The 20510-nt window shown below is 32.0% G+C and overlaps 1 protein-coding gene across 13 annotated transcripts in view; it reads right to left on the bottom strand.

Moving 5' to 3' along the window:
- Positions 1-20510, bottom strand: part of LOC140434402 (uncharacterized) — a 91949-nt gene that overhangs the window by 36051 nt on the left and 35388 nt on the right. For 5 of the 13 annotated variants that reach the window (XM_072522633.1, XM_072522623.1, XM_072522625.1 and 2 more), the window contains exons 12-18: positions 12112-12198; positions 9221-9289; positions 7589-7651; positions 6613-6669; positions 6422-6493; positions 3682-3762; positions 1759-1899 (exon numbers count right to left, since the gene is read on the bottom strand). In XM_072522633.1, coding sequence (XP_072378734.1) covers positions 1759-1899; positions 3682-3762; positions 6422-6493; positions 6613-6669; positions 7589-7651; positions 9221-9289; positions 12112-12198 — 570 coding nt within the window. The remainder of the gene's footprint in view (positions 1-1758; positions 1900-3681; positions 3763-6421; positions 6494-6612; positions 6670-7588; positions 7652-9220; positions 9290-12111; positions 12199-20510) is intronic. The other 8 variants (XM_072522624.1, XM_072522628.1, XM_072522626.1 and 5 more) reach the window with 8 other exon arrangements.

The raw sequence follows: 20510 nt of genomic DNA, 5'->3' as shown, positions 1-20510 counted from the left end.
ACAATACCACCCCAAACATTTATAGACCACCTGGTTTGTATGTAAGTGTTAACAAAATAGGGATTGCTTGATGCATAGTAATGAAAATTATGCCGATTTACCGTTCCATTTTTGTGAAATGTAGCCTCATCTCCAAAAAGCACATAATCGAAAAAAAAAAAAAAATAGGTCTCTTTTAACTTGCTGCACAAATATCACATTTATTAATACATTTATTGCATATTGTTATGGTTTATATTTTTTGTTAGTTACTTATTGAGTAAAAATAATTTTGTTATATTATCACTCAATACTAAATACTTATTTCTACTTGCAAAAATTGATTGTATTTTCGAAATTTGAAGAAAACTAAAAGTATCACGGAAAGTAATGAGTTTAAGTATAGGAAATGCTATATAAAAATGAAAGAGTATTATAAAAACAATATTTCTAAAAAATAAAATATAGGGTGATCCATTTAAAAAAATTGAGAAAATCGTAATTTCGTTTTGTAGTTCGCCCTGTATACAAATTTCATTTAATGATTTCAATTAAACTCAATTTAAAAACTACAATATATTGTTTACCTTATTATATAAAATAAATAATTGTTTATGCATTACTTCTTTATATACATGGTGTTGATTTCATAGAGATTTCGAAATAAAGATGGTCATCACTTGTTAAATACTCTGTACAGTAATGCAAAACAAAATACTACAAGAACAAGAATTATGAGAAGCATACAAATTTAAAAAAATATATAGGGTGTTCCATTAAAAAAATTGTATGTTTGCTATTCCACGTAGCTATTAATCACCCTGTAGAATTCCACATATTTTCCAAGTATTGCCTACATTTGTTCTAAATAAGTTTTTTGGATGTTCTATACCATAATGGAGTTATCGATCGATGTCGCACTAAAAACTCACCCTGTATATATTACAGGAACCGTTGATTGAATAACCCAAAAACTCAACAGTGTTCCGGGTTGAACCGCGTCGATTATCATTGCGCCGAGCCTTCGACATCTTCTTCGATGTCCTTTTCGATGTCTTCTTCAGGGCTTCCGAGGTCTCAGTCTCCAGACACTACTAAACTGATCACTAATCAGTAATGCATTGCAGTATATTGACGTCACCAAGACGTTAGTATGACGTCATTTATTTGTTTCTAACTGGAAATCTATCCTTTTCTCTTTAAAATTAAATAGACAATGGAATTTTAAAGACGGCAATATGTATCACTATTGACCTAAAGTTAATAGTTTTTATTATACAAGGTGTTAAAATTCAAAAAATTAGTTTGACAATTTCAAGAAATGTTTAATTTTTTAGAGCACAAGCAAAGTATTGGTTATTTAAAGGAAAAACAGTTTAAATAAGATGCTCAAATTGAATTCTCCTCAGTTCTTGGCAGTAAGCCAAACTTTATTTAAATTCACGCAACACGTTTCAAGAGTTTCAGGTAGAATGGCATGAATTTCAGTACAAATTATTTACTTCAGTTCGTCAGTATTATTAAATCCTTTTGATCAATATATCCCCACCAAACAAATCTAGCGGACTAAGGTTTGGCGACTTAGCTGGCCATTCTATTAAGCCCCTACTCCCAATCTGTTTCGATCAACTAATTACGGTTGTTATAATTTAGAAATAGCGTGATTCATTCTGATACTATTTGCTGTATCACAAGTCTAAATATTTTGCACCAGTGAGATAATACTGGTACAGATGGAACTCGTTTTATTGTTACTGTGTTATTTATGTTAGTTCTTACCTTCTTTTATTTTTTCATCGTCCTTTTTCAATCTAGGTGGAATTGGAGGTTGATTCATATAAATATCGTCTTCTTTTATTTTTGCGCCATCGTTTACTGATCTACGAGGAACTGGTGGTAGGTTCATGTAATTCATCGAAACTAAAACAAATATTTATACAGTGAGGGCGTAAAGGTTTGCATTAATTCAATATTTTGGTAACTAAAAATATTTTGACGAAATCTTCGGACAGGTCGATTTATATTATGGTGCGCCATTCTGTTGAAACCAGATATTGATAATTGATATTTGATATTTTATAATATGCCTATATGCCATATAATAATATTAATTTGAAGAATTTTTAAATATTTTTTCGCAGTTAACGTCCCTTTAATAAAAAAAATGGTGACAAAATATTGTTGCCAACAATTCCTGACCAAACATTAGCTTTTTCCGGATATTGCGTATGCGCCTCCATGATCCAATGAGGATTAATATCTGGCCAATATCTACAGTTTTGCCTATTAATAGTGCCATTTAAGTAAAATGTTGCTTCGTCTGAAAACATTACATGTTTCACAAATTGCGGGTCATTACTACATCGCTCCAGCATTATCTGGCAAAATTCCGTCTTTCGATCATAATCGTCCTCTTTGAGCTTCTGAACTAAATTAACTTTGTACGGGTGTCACTTATTTTTTTTTCAAATATTTCATAACCGTAGATTTGCTTGGTGAGTTTACCGCTGCAATTTTTTTGCTGGATTTTTGCGGAGATTCTTGCACAGTTAATAACAAATTCAACTGCTCAACATCACCAATTGAAGGACGACTTTTATAATTATCTCATAACCGAGATCTTTAAATTTCTGTTCTATTCTGCTTAGAGTTAGTTGATTAATAGAACGATCTGGATACTTAGCATTCCATAATTCATAAACTTGTTGTGTTCAAGACTTGTTACCACATCCACACATGATTAAAATTTCAATTCGTTCTTTCTCGCTTAAACGCACGATTATTTGTAAAGTTTACAATAAAGTAGTCACAAAATTGCAAACAAAATGCATAGATACCAAAAAATAACGAAAGAAAAGCATCCACAAACACTTACTGTTTAACATTTTACTTTAAAATTTTGCGATAGAATTTGTTTATAATTAACAAAATAATAATTTTAGACTATAAGGGTCTTATATTTTTGCAATTGTTTTTTAAAGCAAAATTCAAAAACGAAAAAAGTATATTATCGTTCCATTTAAAAAAACAATAATGACGTCATTTACATGAAAATGGTGACGTCATCAGTATTTCGAATTATACAAGCCGATGCGTAATCCAAAATATAAATCGACCTGTCCGAGAATTTCGCCAAAATATTTTTAGTTACAAAAATATTGAATTTAAGTAAACCTTTACGTCCTCACTAGATAAATTATTGTTTACATAAATTAGGAAAACTGTCAATAAAAAGGTTTCTCTCATGAATTAAAGTATAATTACAATTAGTCAAAAATGATGTTTAGTGTTCAAATTCCTTGAAAAATTATGGTGGAAGGTGCCTGAGGGTATCCCAGAAAAAACGAAATATGTTCAAAGAAAGTACAAAAATCGCCTTTAAATTTCGTTCTTAGCAGATTTTAGTGAAGAAAGGTGAAGATGACCTAAACCACTTCGAAAGAAAAGTGTTGGAAACAAGTATTTGGTACTGTTGGTATAACTCAGTTATAGAAAGGAATAAAATATAAGTGCCGAACTTACCGAAGCTCACAGAAGTTTGCAAAGCTAGGGAAACGTTTATTTATTAAAATAATCTGAAATTATGATTAAATGGGGATCTTCTCGACCAAATTATTAGACGTTTTGGAAAGGCTTTCGATACGTTTAAAAAATCTGTTCTTCGATATTCTGGTATTAAACTAAACTTAAAAATGAACTTACTCTTTTCTTGATGTACTAATTGGCTGGAATTATTTTCAGAAACCGTTCTAGATCCAGGTAAGTGTGAAATTGTTGGACCTGCTAAAATAATAAAAATAATATTAGTATAAAAAAGATATGTAGTATTTTGTTTTTACACATTATATTGAAGCGAAGCTTTTAATGCTAGCTTTGGAGGTAAGGAGTGACTGGAAAAAATAAATCAGAACGTTATGCTGACATAGTCCGGTAAAAACTATGATTTTATATCATAAACATCATTTAATATAAATATGTTTATTTCCAAATATTGCATTCAATTTTTATAATATCTATATATATATATATATATATATATATATATATATATATATATATATATATTTAGGGATTCTACAGTATTCACTGCCTTCCCTCGCTCAACCGTTTCCATCTCTCTCTGTTGTTCCATTCTCCATCGTTTAGTCCTCTCTTACTCATGGCGTCGTCTACTTCGTTCCTCCAGGATTTTCGGGGTCGTCCTCTTTTCCTCCTTCCTATGGGGCTCCATTCGGTTATTCTTTTTATCCATCTGCTGTCGCTAGCTCTTCTTACATGTCCATACCACTTTAGTCTTTTTTGTTCTATATATGTTAGTATGTCTGTTTCTATTGATGTTCTTTGCTTTATTTCGTCATTACTTCTCCTATCCATTCTTGTTACTCTGCAGCATCTTCACAGGCATTCCATCTCTGTTGCTATTATCTTACTGCTGTTTTTCTTGTTTATGATCCCATTTTCGGCCCCATATGTCATAATACTTCGCACTAATGTTTTATAAATCTGCGTTTTTGTCTTCATATTTAGGTGTCTATCCCACCATACTGAGTTAAGTTGTCGGAATTCTGTTCTTGTTTGTCCTAATCTTTGTGTAATTTCTTCCTCTGTTGTTGCCTTTTTCGTGATGATAAACCCCAGGTATTTGAATTTATCCTTTCCTTTGATTGTTACGTTGTCATCAATCTGTAGATCTTCTATGTCTTCTTCACTTGTAGATAGGTACTCTGTTTTCGCGAGGTTAATATCTAGGTCAGCCTTGGTATATTCTTCTTGTAGTTTCTTCATCATGTAGCTGAGGTCGTCTTGGTCTTGTGCAATCACTACTTGATCGTCTGCAAAACTTAACGTATATAGGTATTCGTTCCGTACCGGTACTCCCATGCCTTCGCATTTTCTTTTCCATGTAGTCAAGGCTTTCTCTAAGTATATTTTGAATAGGGTTGGAGATGTGGAATAACCCTGCAGGAGCCCTTTTGTTGTGGTGAAGTCTCCTATGATTCTTGTTCCCATTTTAATGGACACTTTATTTTCTTTATACAGAGCTTTTGTAGCTTCTATGAGTTATCTATGAGAGTATCTACATCTTTGAAACATTACCTGCAACCTGAATAATGTTTCTCTGGTTCAAAGGTTGTTTCTATGTACTTCTATTTTGTTGTAAACTCTCGGGTAGGAATCCTTAGAAAATTTTTAGTACATGGCTCATTAGACTGATAGTGCGATGATCGCTACATTGTTTAACGTTTATCTTTTTCGGTATCATTACCAATGTTGACAGTGGCCAGACTGTTATATGCCTTCTTTCGTATATTTAATTAAAGAGGTTTAAAAGAAAATGTTTGCCTTTATTGTCCAGTAGCTTGATTATTTCGATGGGAATTTCATTTGCACCGATTGCTTTCCTATTCTTTGATAGTTGTATAGCTTTTTCGATTTCATAGAAGGTTACGTTTAGAACAGGTAATATATTTTCTATTTATATTTCTGTTTTTACATCATTAAATATTTTCTCAATGTATTGGTCAAGCTTAATATAATAACAATAATTAAAATTTTAATACTGGGATATAATTATAATGGGATAAGCAAAAGAGAGAAAAAAAAAACTTCTATACAAACGTCTAATACTTTTTAAAATGCGTGTTCTTTGCCTTTCGGCATACGCAAGAAAATTAAGCTATGATACAGTAACCGACTGTGCAACTGATAATTGTTTATTAAACAAGGGAAATAGGTTATGAGATTTCCCAATAGCTCGAGTAACTCGAGGCTGAGGCCAATCGTGAGCTGAGCCAAAATTGATTAGACAAAGGTTTTTAAAGGACATTTTAACAAAGAGAACTATACCGGTTCCTATGATAAAAATGCGTAATTTTCATAAATTCATTCCTAATATCATTTAGAAAAATTACGCAAGAATGGACTATACATTCTGCACTCTTTCTCTTGCTGATAAAATCTTTCGAGGAATCTTTCTAACACCCGTGAGACGGATGTGTGGGACACATTAAACCGACGACCAATAATTCTTCGGTAACTCCAACCTTCTTCCGTCAGTATCACTGCTTGGGCACATTCATCTCGGGTTAAATTATCTGATTAACGCTCCATAATAAACACAATTAAAAATAATCAACAATTAAACAGTAGCCGAATAAAATTCGAGAACACTTGGAAATTAGTATATTTATAGAATTAGTACATTTTTTGCTTCGTTTTGTTTTGTTGCTATAGCGATACAAAACAGTCAATTAATATAGAGTCTACGACTAGCATATACAAGGGGCTTGCAAAACATAACATAACAATGGAAATTTTTATTAACGCTAACAAAATATTTTAATATTTCAAAGTGGTGCGTTAATTTCTTGGAGAAGTGTATATACATAAAAGAGCTTTGTTCCCATTTGTAACCCTCTGAGTTAAACTTTAATCAACTTACACTCTGATTTAATTTCTTCTAGGTCTGTGCTCCTTAATGGTATGTTTGAAATTGGTGATAAATTCATGTAGCCTAAAATACGAAAAGTGTACAAAAGAATAAAAAAAATATTTAATCTATTAAAGAAAAATTAATATTTTAGAACATCACCTTGAGTTACTACTAAAATTTTAATTAACTTATCTACTCACATTCATTCATTTTGATGTTATCATTTATTGAAGGTTTAGCTGAAGGAATTGTAGTAGCTAAAAGAAATTTTTAAAATTGTAAATAATCATGTTTTTATAATTAATATTTTAATAAATTAATAAAAGGAAAAATTCTTAGTGGTTGGTTGTATACCATATTTTAAAAAAGTTATAAAAGGCAACAATCCCAGTGGAAATTTCTGGTTGAAATGGTGTATCTTATTTTACTAAAATATGGTCGGCGTCTATTTATACTGGGGGTTAATGATTACACAAAACTAAAGAGATTACACATTGATTACACGCTAGTCTAAAAACAGCTTAAACACGCGTGATGACGCTAAACGACTGCCATCAACATGGCGACATTGCTGCCATCCCACTTTCCGCGCATACTTTGAGTATGAAAGTAGCTACACATGGTAAAACCGGTCGGCACTGAAAACTAGGCAGATTAAGACCTTAGTGCCGTTTGACGGTTTTTGTATTTCTACAGAACAAGATACTGTTACGTCACGAGTGAGGAAAGTAGGCAGATTGAGACCCCAAACTCGACCGGAACCATATCTCTCTTAATAATGTTTCCCTAGTGGGTGCCGAAACGTCGTGTTTTATATTCTTAACGCGGTTTTTCCCGAGAACTTAGTAATTTTCATTTACCTTACCGCGGAAATTAATCCAATTTTGCTCATTAGAAAACCTGAACCCAGTAATTATATATATATATATATATATATATATATATATATATATATATATATATATATATGTATATATATATATATATATATATATATATATATATATTATCTAAGATCAGAATAGCCATGATGATTGCCAACCTCCGTCGCGGAGATGGCACGTGAAGAAGAAGAAGATATAGATATATAATTACTTGGTTCAGGTTTTCTAATGAGCAAAATTTAAGCATAAATTCATCTTTAATTTTTATCTATAAAAAAAGAAAATAACTTACCTTCTTCTAGTTTTCTATCGTTATCACTCTTTGTTGAACGGGGATTTGGCAAGGGACTTGCAACTAAAACATTTATGTTTTACTTATATTATATACATATAGTTATATACATAAGTTTAAATTCCAAGAACTAATGAATGTACTGAATATAAAACAGATAAATCTGGCATCAAATGTTCTATGCCCTATTATATTTAACTCAGTCTATAGACCCATAGTTGGTAGACATTTTTTTTAATTTAGTGTAATCTATAACAATCTCCAATCTCTTTTAAGTTTAATTTTAAAAGATAAAAAAATAAAAGAAATACACATACAGCAGATGCACCTTTTAGAAAATGTTTAAAACTCTATAATATCTAACAAATTTTAGTATATTTTATTTAATATTCCATTAAATAAAATAATATCAGATTTAAATTTTGGCCAAATTATTTTAAAATTGAATTATCTTTGTTTGAAAAAATATATTCGAAATAAGTTTCGGAAAGAATACTCAGAAACACTTTTGTAACAAAAACATTGCATTTTAAAAAATTCAAAGCTTAAAGTCCCAGTTTCCTTTACATCATCATCATCATTCTGGCTTTACAACCCTGTGTGGGCTCTAGCATCCTCAAGAATTTCTATCCAGTCGTCCCTATCCATCGCCTTTCTCCGCCAAGTACGTTTTCTCATATTTCTCATGTCTTCATCGATATTATCAAGGAATCTTGTTCTGGGTCTTCCTCTTCTTCACTGACCAATGGGTTTTTTAAGGAGCGTTTTTCTAACTCGACAATACCTTGTTCCTGGTATATTCTATAAAGTTCGAAGTTGTATCGTCTTCTCCACACTCCATTGCCATTCACTGCACCATAGATTCGCCTTAGTACTTTTCTTTCGAATCATCCCAACATGTTTTCATTATTTTTTGTTAGAGTGCAGGTCTCTGAACCATATGTTAGTTTTATTTTTGTATTTATCGATGTAATTGTGAATTTAAGGAGGAGATTGAGCCCAAAATAACATCTGTAATAGCAAATTCTGCGGTTTATCTCTGTGGTAGTATTATTTTTAGTGTTAAGGAGCGCTCCTAGGTATACAAATTCGTTTTCTGCTTCGATGACGTCATTTTCTATAACGAGTGGTCGTAGGATTTGTGGTTGCGTGCTTATTTTCATATACTTCGTTTTGTTGGTGTTTATTATTAAACCTATGTTTGTAGCTGCCTGTTTTAATGCTACATGGGGCTCTCGTATAGCGTTTTCCGTTCTCCCAACAATATAAATATCATCAGCATAGGCCAGAATTTGCACTGATTTATTTGTTGCATAGTTTCCTTTACACATAATCTATTTTTTTCAACTGAGTTTGATGGTTGACTAAATTAGCTGACTATATAGACGGCAACCTTAATGCAAATTAATACTAAGTTTATTGATAAAATATTATAAACTTTTACATGCTTATATATAGTTTGATAATTCTTCTAACGGATACTTTAAACTTTAGAATTAATGTAACTTACATTCTGATTTAATTCCTTAATAGTGGTTATTATTAAAACATTCATATAAGCTAAAATATTATAAAATACAAATAAACACAAAAAATTCAAACAAAAAAAATTCTTTCATATTTTTTACTCACTTTCAGTGTCTTCTAGATTTCTGTCTTTCTCATTCTTTGTTGATCGAGGGCTTGGAATGGGACTCGAAACTAAAACAATTATTTATATATATATATATATATATATATATATATATATATATATATATATATATAAGTTTATTTAAAATCCTTTATAAATTGTATATAATTTAAAATCACTTTCGGGTTACATCACAGAACGTTTTCGGGCCAATCAAGTCACTCAAGGAAATAATTAGTGTACATCTACAGCAGAAACAAACTAAACTGGTCAAAACGACCTAATTAGCCTATGTATCAACGATAACTGAATTAAATAGCGAATCAACAAAAATAGGTCTACAAATGAATAATTATAATAAAACGAAAATTATCTACAAATGAATTATAATAAACGATATAACAATCAACCAGAAGAATTAATAATTACAATTGCACAAACAACTATAGAACAAGTAAAAGAATATGTACATTTGGGACAACTAATTAAATTAAATAAAGAAAATCAGACCGGAGAAATAAAGAGAAGGATAAGGTTGGCTTGGGTATCCTTCAAAAAACTTTCCTATATACTAAAAAATAGAAAATACCCCCAATATTTAAAAACAAGAGTCTTCAACCAATGTATACTTCCTGTTCTCACCTACGGTTCTCAAACTTGGACGTTTACAAAGGAAAACATGAAAAAAAAGCAAAGACCCAAAGAGCCATGAAAAGGCAAATGCTGAACATTAGGCTATCAGACAAGAAAAAAATACTTGGATCCGCAACATAACAAAAGTGACCGATGTATTAACGCAGATAGCAAAACTTAAGTGGAAGTTTGCTGGACATATCATAAGACAGAAAGGCGACAGATGGAATACGATGATTATACACTGGAGACCATATAGTTACAAACGAAAAAGAGGAAGGCCACAAATGCGATGATCAGATGACTTGAAGAAACACGCAGGCCCGAAGTGGATACAAACTGCCTACAATAGAGAGACGTGGAAGAAGGAAGAGGAGGCCTATGTCCAAAATTGGACAACAAGGCTGTATAGATAGATAGATAGATCAACGATAACATCATTTATAGTTCTATTTGCGGAGAACCCCCGTAACAAACGCAATTTTATTGCACTACAGGTCAGTTAACCTGTTGGCAAATAACACACAATGGTCAAATAAAAAAACTCCCTAAAGTAAGCTAATCAATGAAATGTTCGATAATCACATGTTTTTTTTTTTGCTTTTATTTTCTGTTCAATATCCAAGTTTTCGTTTTGATATTATACACCAGAATCAAATCAAAAATAAAGATTCACTTATTTATGGAATTAGAAGTTATTTGATATAAATTAGAATTGGTTATTTAAAATTTATACTGTTTAATGTATTTTCTTAGTTATATGGTCATCTACTAGCCTCCACAGAGCGAGGACTCCTAGCAAATTAAAGATTTTGACATCGTGGCAAAAAGCTGGATTCTACGCCTGTTTAATAACTGCAGAACAACATTTTAAATACCAAAACTGTGGAGAAAAGCAAAAGTTACAGCTATACTAAATCCTTGGAATGGCCCAGAAACGCCAAAGAGTTATCACCCCATATCACTTATCTGCCACATATATAAGCTGCATGAAAGACTTATCCTGCATAGCATAAAGAAAGCGGTCGACTTAAAAATAATATCTCAGCAAGCTGGTCTCAGACCAAAACTAGACAAATTCTAGCTCTGAGGAAATACATCAAGCACCGGTTTCAGGAAAAAGCGGTAACAAGGCCTATCCCTTGTCTACCTAAATGCGGAGTATGATACCGTCAACCACAAAAGCACTCTTAAGGACTATCAACTCGCTAAAATAATGGAATAACTTCTGCAAAATAGACCATTTGACGTGGTCTTCTACGAGTCTTGAGGGAAGAAAAAGTCGCTGGCAAACTAAACAAAACTTTTACTAAGCAACTAGACAGCCCAAGGTTAAAGCATTGAACGGTTAAAACAAAAATTGGAAGCTGTTCTGAATTTGATGTTCGATTATTATAAAGAAGGCTAAGATTAAATCCAAGTAAAACTCAGATCTGTGCTTTCCACAGTCAATCACGACAGTCTAAAAGACAACTCAACATCATCTGGAATAACACCACGCTAAAGCAGACCAAAAAGTCAACATACCTTGGAGTCACACTAGACCGCTCATCTAGTATTATATAGGTTCCATTGCAAAAAAAACACAAAATAAGGTGGATGCACCTTTAAAAAACTTAGCAATAGTAAATGGAGTGCTAAACCCAGAGTACTAAGCTCAACGGCGCAGGCGCTATGCTTCTTAAAGGCGTAATATGCATGATCGGTATGCAAGAGATCTGTGCACTCCAATAAAGCAAAGGGCAGCTTGAACGAAATTTGCAGACTCATTAGCGGCTGTATGAGACCAATTCCTCTGAAGAAACTCTATAAAGCTTCAGGCCTCTCCGATTTTGACTTCCGTAGAAAGACACACGAACGCACCGAAAGATCCAAACAAACCTTCGACAATTGTCTCCCCCTTTTCGGCTACGAAACGTATTCTGATAGATTATCATCCAGAAAACGTCTTCTTAGCGCATTGCTAAATGAACCACCAGCCTGTTACCCAAAAAACTCCAAAAAGCGGGATTTTAAGCAAATAATCAACGTGGCATATTCTAAACTTCTTAAGATGCCTACCTAGATGCGCTCCTACTTCTGCTCCTACTAGAAAAAGTATGTAAGTCCGCAAGACAAAAGTAGTAAGTTGAGAAAACATATAAGTATGCGACTAGTTGCATATTTCTTTTTAATAAAATATGAAGAAAATTACGACGCCACAAAATTTTTATCTGCATCACACTAAAATCCAAAATAATATATAGTACCTACTTACTTTTATGTTTTTCCTCTTTTGTATTTTGAGTGTTGATTGAAAACGAAATGCTGCGGGTAGGTGTCGAAGCTGTAGATCCTGGTTGATCTAATAATGAAAAATAAGAGGTACAAAAGCATAAATGTTAATATACAAAGCTTGATGGAAATTTTATATGTTAATAAGAAGTATATAAGTAAAAAATTAATTCTATAAGTAAAGTTGCCTTTAGAGACAAGTAGGGAAAGGTGGGGGAATGTCGATCTCTCTCAAATTTCATCTAATTGACGTCGCAGAGCAAAACGAATGCGCAAATGTTGAACACATCAACAAGAGGTGGTGCACTGGCCACTTAGTCGTTTTTCATACGCCATAGGCACTTAATGTCTAGTAAATTTGTGTTTTGTGGAAGATTTTTATACTCGTATTTTAAGGTAAGGTCTTCGTTATTAGCTAAAGTAAGCATTTTAGTATTCACAATGCATGAAAACATATTTCTAGAATACGTATATCACAAAATCGTATAACTTCGGGTTAAGTGTTTTCTAAAAAAGTTCATGTCAACAATGAGCACACTTTCGGATAAAATCGACCATAGATTTTACCCGAACGTGATCGATATTACCCTAATTGTGACAGGTTTCAGTTGATGTTATTTATTTCAGATGCCACGAACATATCACAGAAAAACAACGCGGTTCTCATGGGGCGAAGAAGCGATGAAAAGAGCCCTCAGCGATATAGCTGACACAATACTTTCGATAAGAGGAGCATCCAAGTTATACAACATCCCTTATGGAACATTGCAAGACCGATTGAGAGGTCGTTCCAAGGCCAAAAAAATTCACTAGGACGAAAAGCTGAATAATCAAGGAAGAGGAATCCGAATTTGTATCTAGAGTTTTAGAACTATCGAAGGCGTTTTTTGGCCTTACGTCCCGTACCATACGTCAAATGGTTTTTGAATATGCAGAGCAAAACAAAATTAAACATCCATTTAAAATGCTAACGAAAATGTGTGGAAAAGACTGGTTTTATTTATTTCCGCATCGTCATCCAGAACTCAGTTTGCGTAAACCAGAAGCAACAAGTTTGAATAGAATTACTGCTTTTAATCGTGAAGAACTCAAGATATTTTACAAAAATTTAGCAACTCTATGTGATCGTTATAAATTTGAATATCATCAAATTTTTAATGTTAATGAGACGGGTATCAGTTATGTTCATATTTCCTGTGAAATTGTTGTTGTAAAAAGGCCAGAAACAAGTTGGTACAATAACCAGTGGTAAACGAGGACAAACCACGACGCTAGTATGCGCTTTCAGTGCCTCAGGTCAATATATTCCACTTGTTTATTTATAGAAGAAATCGGATGAAAGAAGGTTTGGACAAAAATGGTCCTATTGGGGCAATATACAAATATTTAAAATCAGGGTAGATAACGGTGTAACATTTTTTTTTTTGTGATTAAAATATTAAATTATTGTTAATTCTTTTACCCCCGTGCTGATACGCTCATCGTCGGTTTAATAGGGGCAAAATTTTTATTGAAACTATCGACTACCTTAAAATATGGAATAACCGACTGATTAAAAACGACGGTTTAGATAATCCTCGGTTAATTCCTTCCGGATTTAAGGCCGGGTTCGTTTATGATAAATTTGATAAATATCGTCGGGGCATGTAGTGATGTTTTCTTTCTATAATAACCTAATCCTCATGTAAGATTGCTGGTACCGTTATTTACCTCGAACTTTCCGAGTCGTTAGAACTTTACGTTCTTAGAAATGGATACTGTCCTATCATTTTTAAGTGGGAGATACCCTCACCTTTTTTTGGGTAGTTTGGTAAAATTTTAGAGGAACCAAGTTACTTTTGGTCGGGCGATCTTTGAGTAAAGCAGTTCGCTCATATTATCGTCTCTGTGTTACCTTCTCTGTGCATTTTCTTTCTAAGTGTGTATACACTTGTATATTTGAGTTTTTGATGTAATATCATATTAGATTAAATATTGGTATGAAGTACCTTTATTTTTAATTAACTTCAGTGCTTGATACAAGTAAAGTATTAAAGTAAAGTAAATTAACTTCAGTGAATTAGTGCAGCAGTCATCAGAAATTACTGTAAGTTACCATAATCTTAGTATCTCCTCTTATCATGGCGAATAATATGGTATGGTATCATATTTTTTTCAATCATCTGGGCGAATCTATGTTCATCCATGTCTTCACCTGTAGTTGAGAGTAACTACTGATTTTTGCATTAACTTTAAAAAACATTCAAACTTTCTATCAGCTACTAAGAAATTTCAATAAATAATAATTACGAACATTTAGTTCTCAATCATTAAATAACAGTGCGAGATAGATAATCAACTTAACCAAGTGCGGTTTGGTTAAATTTTTATTTCGGTAACCTTTTTGTATTCTTGTAAATTTAGATTTGATTAATTTTTGTTATTTGCTATAATTGTTATACATTTTTAACCCAGTGTCTCGGGATATGCATATTAAACAGCAAAGAGAGACCTTCTTTACCATCAACTTTGGTTGAATTTTTTTCTTACTCACTATCAGGCTCTCTTCGCTGATGATTGAACCTGTGCATTATTATATTGTTGTATTTGTAAATGTACTTATTATTCATATTACTGCTTATTTTTATGTGTACACCACCATTTCATAATTGATTGTGTATTTTTATTACTTGTATGTACATTCAGCTACCGACATCATTGTGTTGTTGAATATATTGTTTTTGTTTTATGTATGTATTTTATTTGTCGACTCCTAACAAGTTTTCTGATATAACCATAACTCTGAATATTTGCTTTTTACCTTTAAATATTACTATATCTTTGACCAGTAGAAAGATCAGGCCGATTAAGTTTCGTAGGTAAGTATATGGACGGAGTCCACCTAATATGTTTATTATTTGTTTATATAGTGTGTTGACCAAATTTATTTAATAATTAACTGTTGAAATCCTTCCTTCGATTTGGTCTCAAAACCAAAATATCTTTCTTTATCTCTTTTCTTTTCGAAGGTTTCTTAATTTCCCCCTTAAACAACAAAAAAAAATTGAGTGGCGCCCTATTTCTATCTTATCGTATCTTTGGTAATTTTACCCATCTATATTTTTGTTTATTTCTGTATCTTTTCTAATATCTCTTATCCTATCTTTACTTATTTCGTCCGTTGGACCCATTCCCGGTTCCAAAAGCTAGTTTCAAACCCACGACTCGCTCTCCACCAACTATCTGGCTGCCGTCCGCAGTGTCTCCATTAGTGACCTTTCTAGCACCATCCAAAAAAGGTTTCCGAGGTTACAACGGAACAACTTTCCTTGGAATGGTTGAAATATTTTCAGCATTATGTTAATGCTTCTAAAGACCATCCAGTTCTTTTAGTGCTAGATAACCACATACCGCATTCAAGTCTGGCTTCCTACAATTTTTGTCGCGACACCGGAATAAATCTCCTTTCACTGCCACTGCACACCTCCCACCGTCTGCAGCCTTTAATAGGGCTGCGTCTGTTGAGAAAGCTGTAAATGGTTTTCGAACCACAGGGATCTTTTCATTCAATCCCGATGTTTTTTGTGAAGAATAATTAATATCTATACCAGTAATTAAACAATATCACGACAGTGTGTCTTCTCTGTCTGATACACATCAAACACCATCGCCAATACCAGTTCCACTAGATGAACTACCAGGGTCCAGTGGAGTGCAAAATAAAAAACTGAGACCAAAAGCAGCACCATAATCAGAAGATTCTCATCTGAATCAGAATTAGAGGAAGTTTCAGACATTGATTTAAGCAACGATATAAGGATAAATCTGTGCTGCTAAAAAATGAAAGCTTATCTCGTATATCTTTCAGTGAACTATGATCTCTACCGGCACTCCCGGTCAGTAGTTATACAAAAACTAGAAGCAGGCGAACTCAACACTCGAACATTTTAACATCAACACCATCAAAAGAACAATTAGAAAATAAGGAACACAAAAAGCAAAAGAAGAATAAGGTTGAGAAAGTTAAACGAACAATTGGAGCTACTAAGGTAAAAACAGAAAAATTAGTCAAGACGAAGACTTATGTTTTGAAAGCATACCAAACACGAGAAAGCGAACTGTGCAGTATGTTCGGAGTTTGGATTCTGTTTATTAATCTTATTAGACAACAGCTTGTTAAAAATAAATAAATAAATGAAACATGGTGAAGATGTCGTCTCTGTGGTCTCTGGGCTCATACAGACTGCACGGAAGCGGATACTGCTACTCTTTATATTTACTCAAACTGTAAATGTAACTAAAGAAATATGTATTTTATACTTAAACCTAAGTAAACTTAACATTGAACTTATCTATCTGTGATCGATATTACCCATCTCCATTGTCGATATTAACCGATAGATCGATATTACCCGAATTTTTTGAGTTTCAAAAATATGTATTTTTAAGTTATTTTTAATTATTTTATATTATTTTTGAAGCAGTAATTGGTTAACTGAATGAACTATATATCCATACTATAAGTTTCAAATTCGTAAAAGCTATAGTAAACAGTCTATAACAGTTTTGTCTTAGGTAGTCGATATTCTCACACCTTTTCCTAACAACCAAGAAATACAAACATCCATAATGAATTTTATGTGAGAGTAAGCTAATCCCTATTTATTTTTTTTATATTTTTTTATCTATAGTTCTTTTCTACTATGGTTCTGAAATTATTTTCTTGCTTAATTTCTATTTATCTACTGTCTTTAATGGAAATAAACCACAAAACACACTTAACGCTTAAATTTCCACCTTTAAGAAATTTTATAAGAATGTCAAAAAGTACGTGTTTATATTTAAAATTATTTTCCATAATTTATTTTAGATTTTTGTCCTTACTTTTTTATTTCGTGATAACCAATTCTTTATGGATTTGCAGAAACTGATATTTTAAATTTTCTACATTTATCAAGATGGAATTTACTTTTAAAATGCAGTTTTAATTTTTTGACATTCATGTTGCAAAAAATATTTGAGCAAAAACTTTCTTTGATGAGTTTTAAATTTTATCTATAATACTTTAATTGAAGACATAAGTGCATGAAGAATATATGTAACATAAACAACTTTTCAAGTAAAATGAATTCAACGTTTTTAATTAGAACTTTTTTATTAAAAAGCCTAGAGTGATACAATTTTGAAGAAACTTAGACCTTAAAGTACACTTTTTAATAATGATAATTTAACAATAATAATTAACGAAAGAAAAATATTTAATTATAAATGTACATAAATCCTTTATTCCCTAAGTAACTTAGGCAAACATTTTTAATTCAAAATGCATAAAGGATAAACGAAACAACAAAACGATGTAAAACCAAATGTTATTCCTAATTCGTTCTTCTTTTTTTTATTTTTTTATTTATTTCATTTTCGATTTCTGCACCTTTTTTATTTTCCCATAGACGAGTATAAAAATGTCTATAAGTTTCCTCTATAAAACAAAGTTGTTATTTTTTTTTAAAAAATTAACAACAATTAAAAATTATTAATTTTTTCAACGGGCAGAGTATTCGTTTTGTTTGGTATAACTTCTAATACAAAACCTTCCCCTGAATTCGCCCTTACATTTTTTATTATATACGGAATATTCACCGTAGCTATCCACACGTATCCATTTGATATCATCTCTAAAATTTATTTTATCTCCACAGCAATTCTTTTTTCTATTTAATAAGTGTAGTTTATTTTCTATGTCGGCTATATTTTTAAAATGGTCGATCATATTTATAATAACAGAACCTTTTTTACTTGATTCGCTTATAACATCTCTATATTGATCTGCGGCATATATGGTCTTAACTTTTCGTAATTTCTTTTCAATTATTCCAAAATCTCTATCAGAATCTAAAAAAGGAATGCCCTACTTCTGGAAATTTTTGGTCTATTATCTTCACGTATCCCTTTAAAATTAAGTACTGATATAGGCATATTAGATTAAAAATTGTTGTTCTGCCCTGCACACGAGTCAGACCATATAAGAAGATTATTTCTTTCTTTCTGCTTGTTAAAGTTGAACAAATGTGTACAAGCTACTGCCAACTTCAAGACTGCCTTTCGTTGTTATCTTCGGTCCAATTAAAAAAAGTAGGCTTTATCACCCTCTGACGTTATTGTGTGGATTCCATAATTAAAGAACCACATCTGCCTCAAATAAAATGCCTTAGAAGTAGTAAGGCATGGTAAAGGCATGGTCTGTTGTAGGTCCATCGTTAAATATCACATTTCTTTATTATTATGTGCCCGTTCGCTATCGAATTTTTGTTGCAGAAAAGCAAATTTAAATTTTTCTTTGTGGATCTCATCTCCTAAATTCGCATCGCACATACTGCATGTGTCAGTTTTGGGCTGGCCAAAAGACAAATTAAATTCTGATGAGAAAATGTGGGTGTAAAAACTTTTTGAAGCCAAAAACCAATTGTCCATCTTAGTTTCTTGAACATATTCTTGATACAATTCATGCAGTTTTGTTATATCTAACAAGGGAGACAAATACATTTTATTGGCATTTTTGTTTCGCGAATAGTGTGACTGTTCTGCAGGAAAAGAAAGAATGTGTCCTTTTACAGCATCAACCACGTATTTTTCTATTTTATGTGGTCTAGAATTATGATGCCCCCTTTTATCTGGTAAAGGAGCTGTCGTCCCTGATTTTAATTAATTCTGAATGAGTTGCACCTTTTTATTTGGTATTTGGTAAAGGGAGATAAAGGCAGTCTTACAGACAGTTTCAATACGTGTCTGACACGTTATTGTGTAACCAAATGTATATGATTTATTTTTACTAATGTTTTTTCTATGGCGATTAACTGGCATAATCGAAACAGATTTAAAAAGTAATGAGTTTTTTGCATTTTGATCTAATGCGTAAAACTTACGAAATATTGTTTCCCTATCAAACTTGTTAAATTGCTCATCACATTTTTTTTTGTAATTTTCTTTTTTGCATAAAGATCCTAATTCGGGACTTTTGCTTGGCATCTCTTTTTTACTTTTTAATGATATGTATGTCTCACCGCTCTGTTTCGCTAAGGAAATCTTATTCTTCTTCCATGTTGCAGGACGGCGTTTCCTTATTCTTGATTTTTTTGGCAAATTGAATACATTTCTCTTAACATTATTTATCCTAGATATTAAAATACTTGCCTTCCTGTCCAATAGATTTTCAGTATTTTCATGTTGATTTATAAGTAAAACTGAATCTTCTGCTGTGACAGGTGGTACTGCTACGAGATAACTTTCACCCTCACAATTAGAATCTTCAAAACTTTCACTCGAATCAGTACTATCTGGATTGTAGTCGTCTGAAGTACATTCTGGAGAAATTACTTCATCTTCAGAAATAGAATCTACAATTTAAAAGTTTTTTTTAAACATATATAGGGTAGGTAGGTTACTTTATTATTTTTATCTGCAGACCAAAACCTTTAAACAATTTAATTTTAGAATGAATATTTACCGTTAAATGTATCTTGCAACTCTGTTGAAGATATCTGCTTTCCATTTCCATGCAGGATATTCTCGATTCTTGGGGGAGTTTTATCTTGTTCAGGTAAAGTTTCGGCAATATTTACGACAATAAAGTTATGCTTAAATCTCTTTTTATCTGATCAAGTTATTCCACAATGTTTAAATAATAAAAACATTGCTCAAAACAAGTTTTATGCAGGTATTTTGTTACCGTTCCGGTAAACTCTTAACCTCAAAGTATTATTAAGAAGCATATTTTAGTAAAAAACAAGATTGAATATCAATTCAACATACCTTCATACTGTTTTTGTCCCAGATTAAGTAAAAGTCTAATTCTTGCTGACATTTTCGCAACTTATTTCACTATTTTCACTATAAAAGTACACAGTACGATTTTGGATGTAAAGAACAACTTAACCTAACTTTAGGGGTCTTTGTTTAGGCATAAAAGATCTATGTACAATATTAAGCACATGGATCTTTTATGCACTTTTGTAATAAAATATTGCTTGGTACATAGATCCTTTATCCCCTAATTAAATCGTTGCTAAATGTTTTTAAGTCAAATAAATCTTATGAAGCAAATTAAAGGGTTAAAACAGACCTACTGAGCCTAAAAACTGATTAAAAAAATGTTACATATATCCTTTATGCAGTTGTGTTTTCAATTATCAGAACCATAACACAATTTGACAAAGTTTGTAGTACTGATTTGGGTTAACCAATTTTTCGTAAAATTTGTGGATTTCAATAAACCAATAATTGTATGATTGTACCTTTTAAACCCTAGGGCTTAAATATCTGTTGTGCTAAACAAACTGAAAAATAACTATGAACTAGGATAGGGAAATATTCAATTTCAAAAATTAAGACCGTAATATAAACGTG

Source organism: Diabrotica undecimpunctata, chromosome 2, assembly GCF_040954645.1.
Source record: "Diabrotica undecimpunctata isolate CICGRU chromosome 2, icDiaUnde3, whole genome shotgun sequence".
Lineage (NCBI taxonomy): Eukaryota > Metazoa > Arthropoda > Insecta > Coleoptera > Chrysomelidae > Diabrotica > Diabrotica undecimpunctata.
Note: the sequence above shows the minus strand (reverse complement) of the source record. Positions and strands in the feature narration are given on the sequence as shown.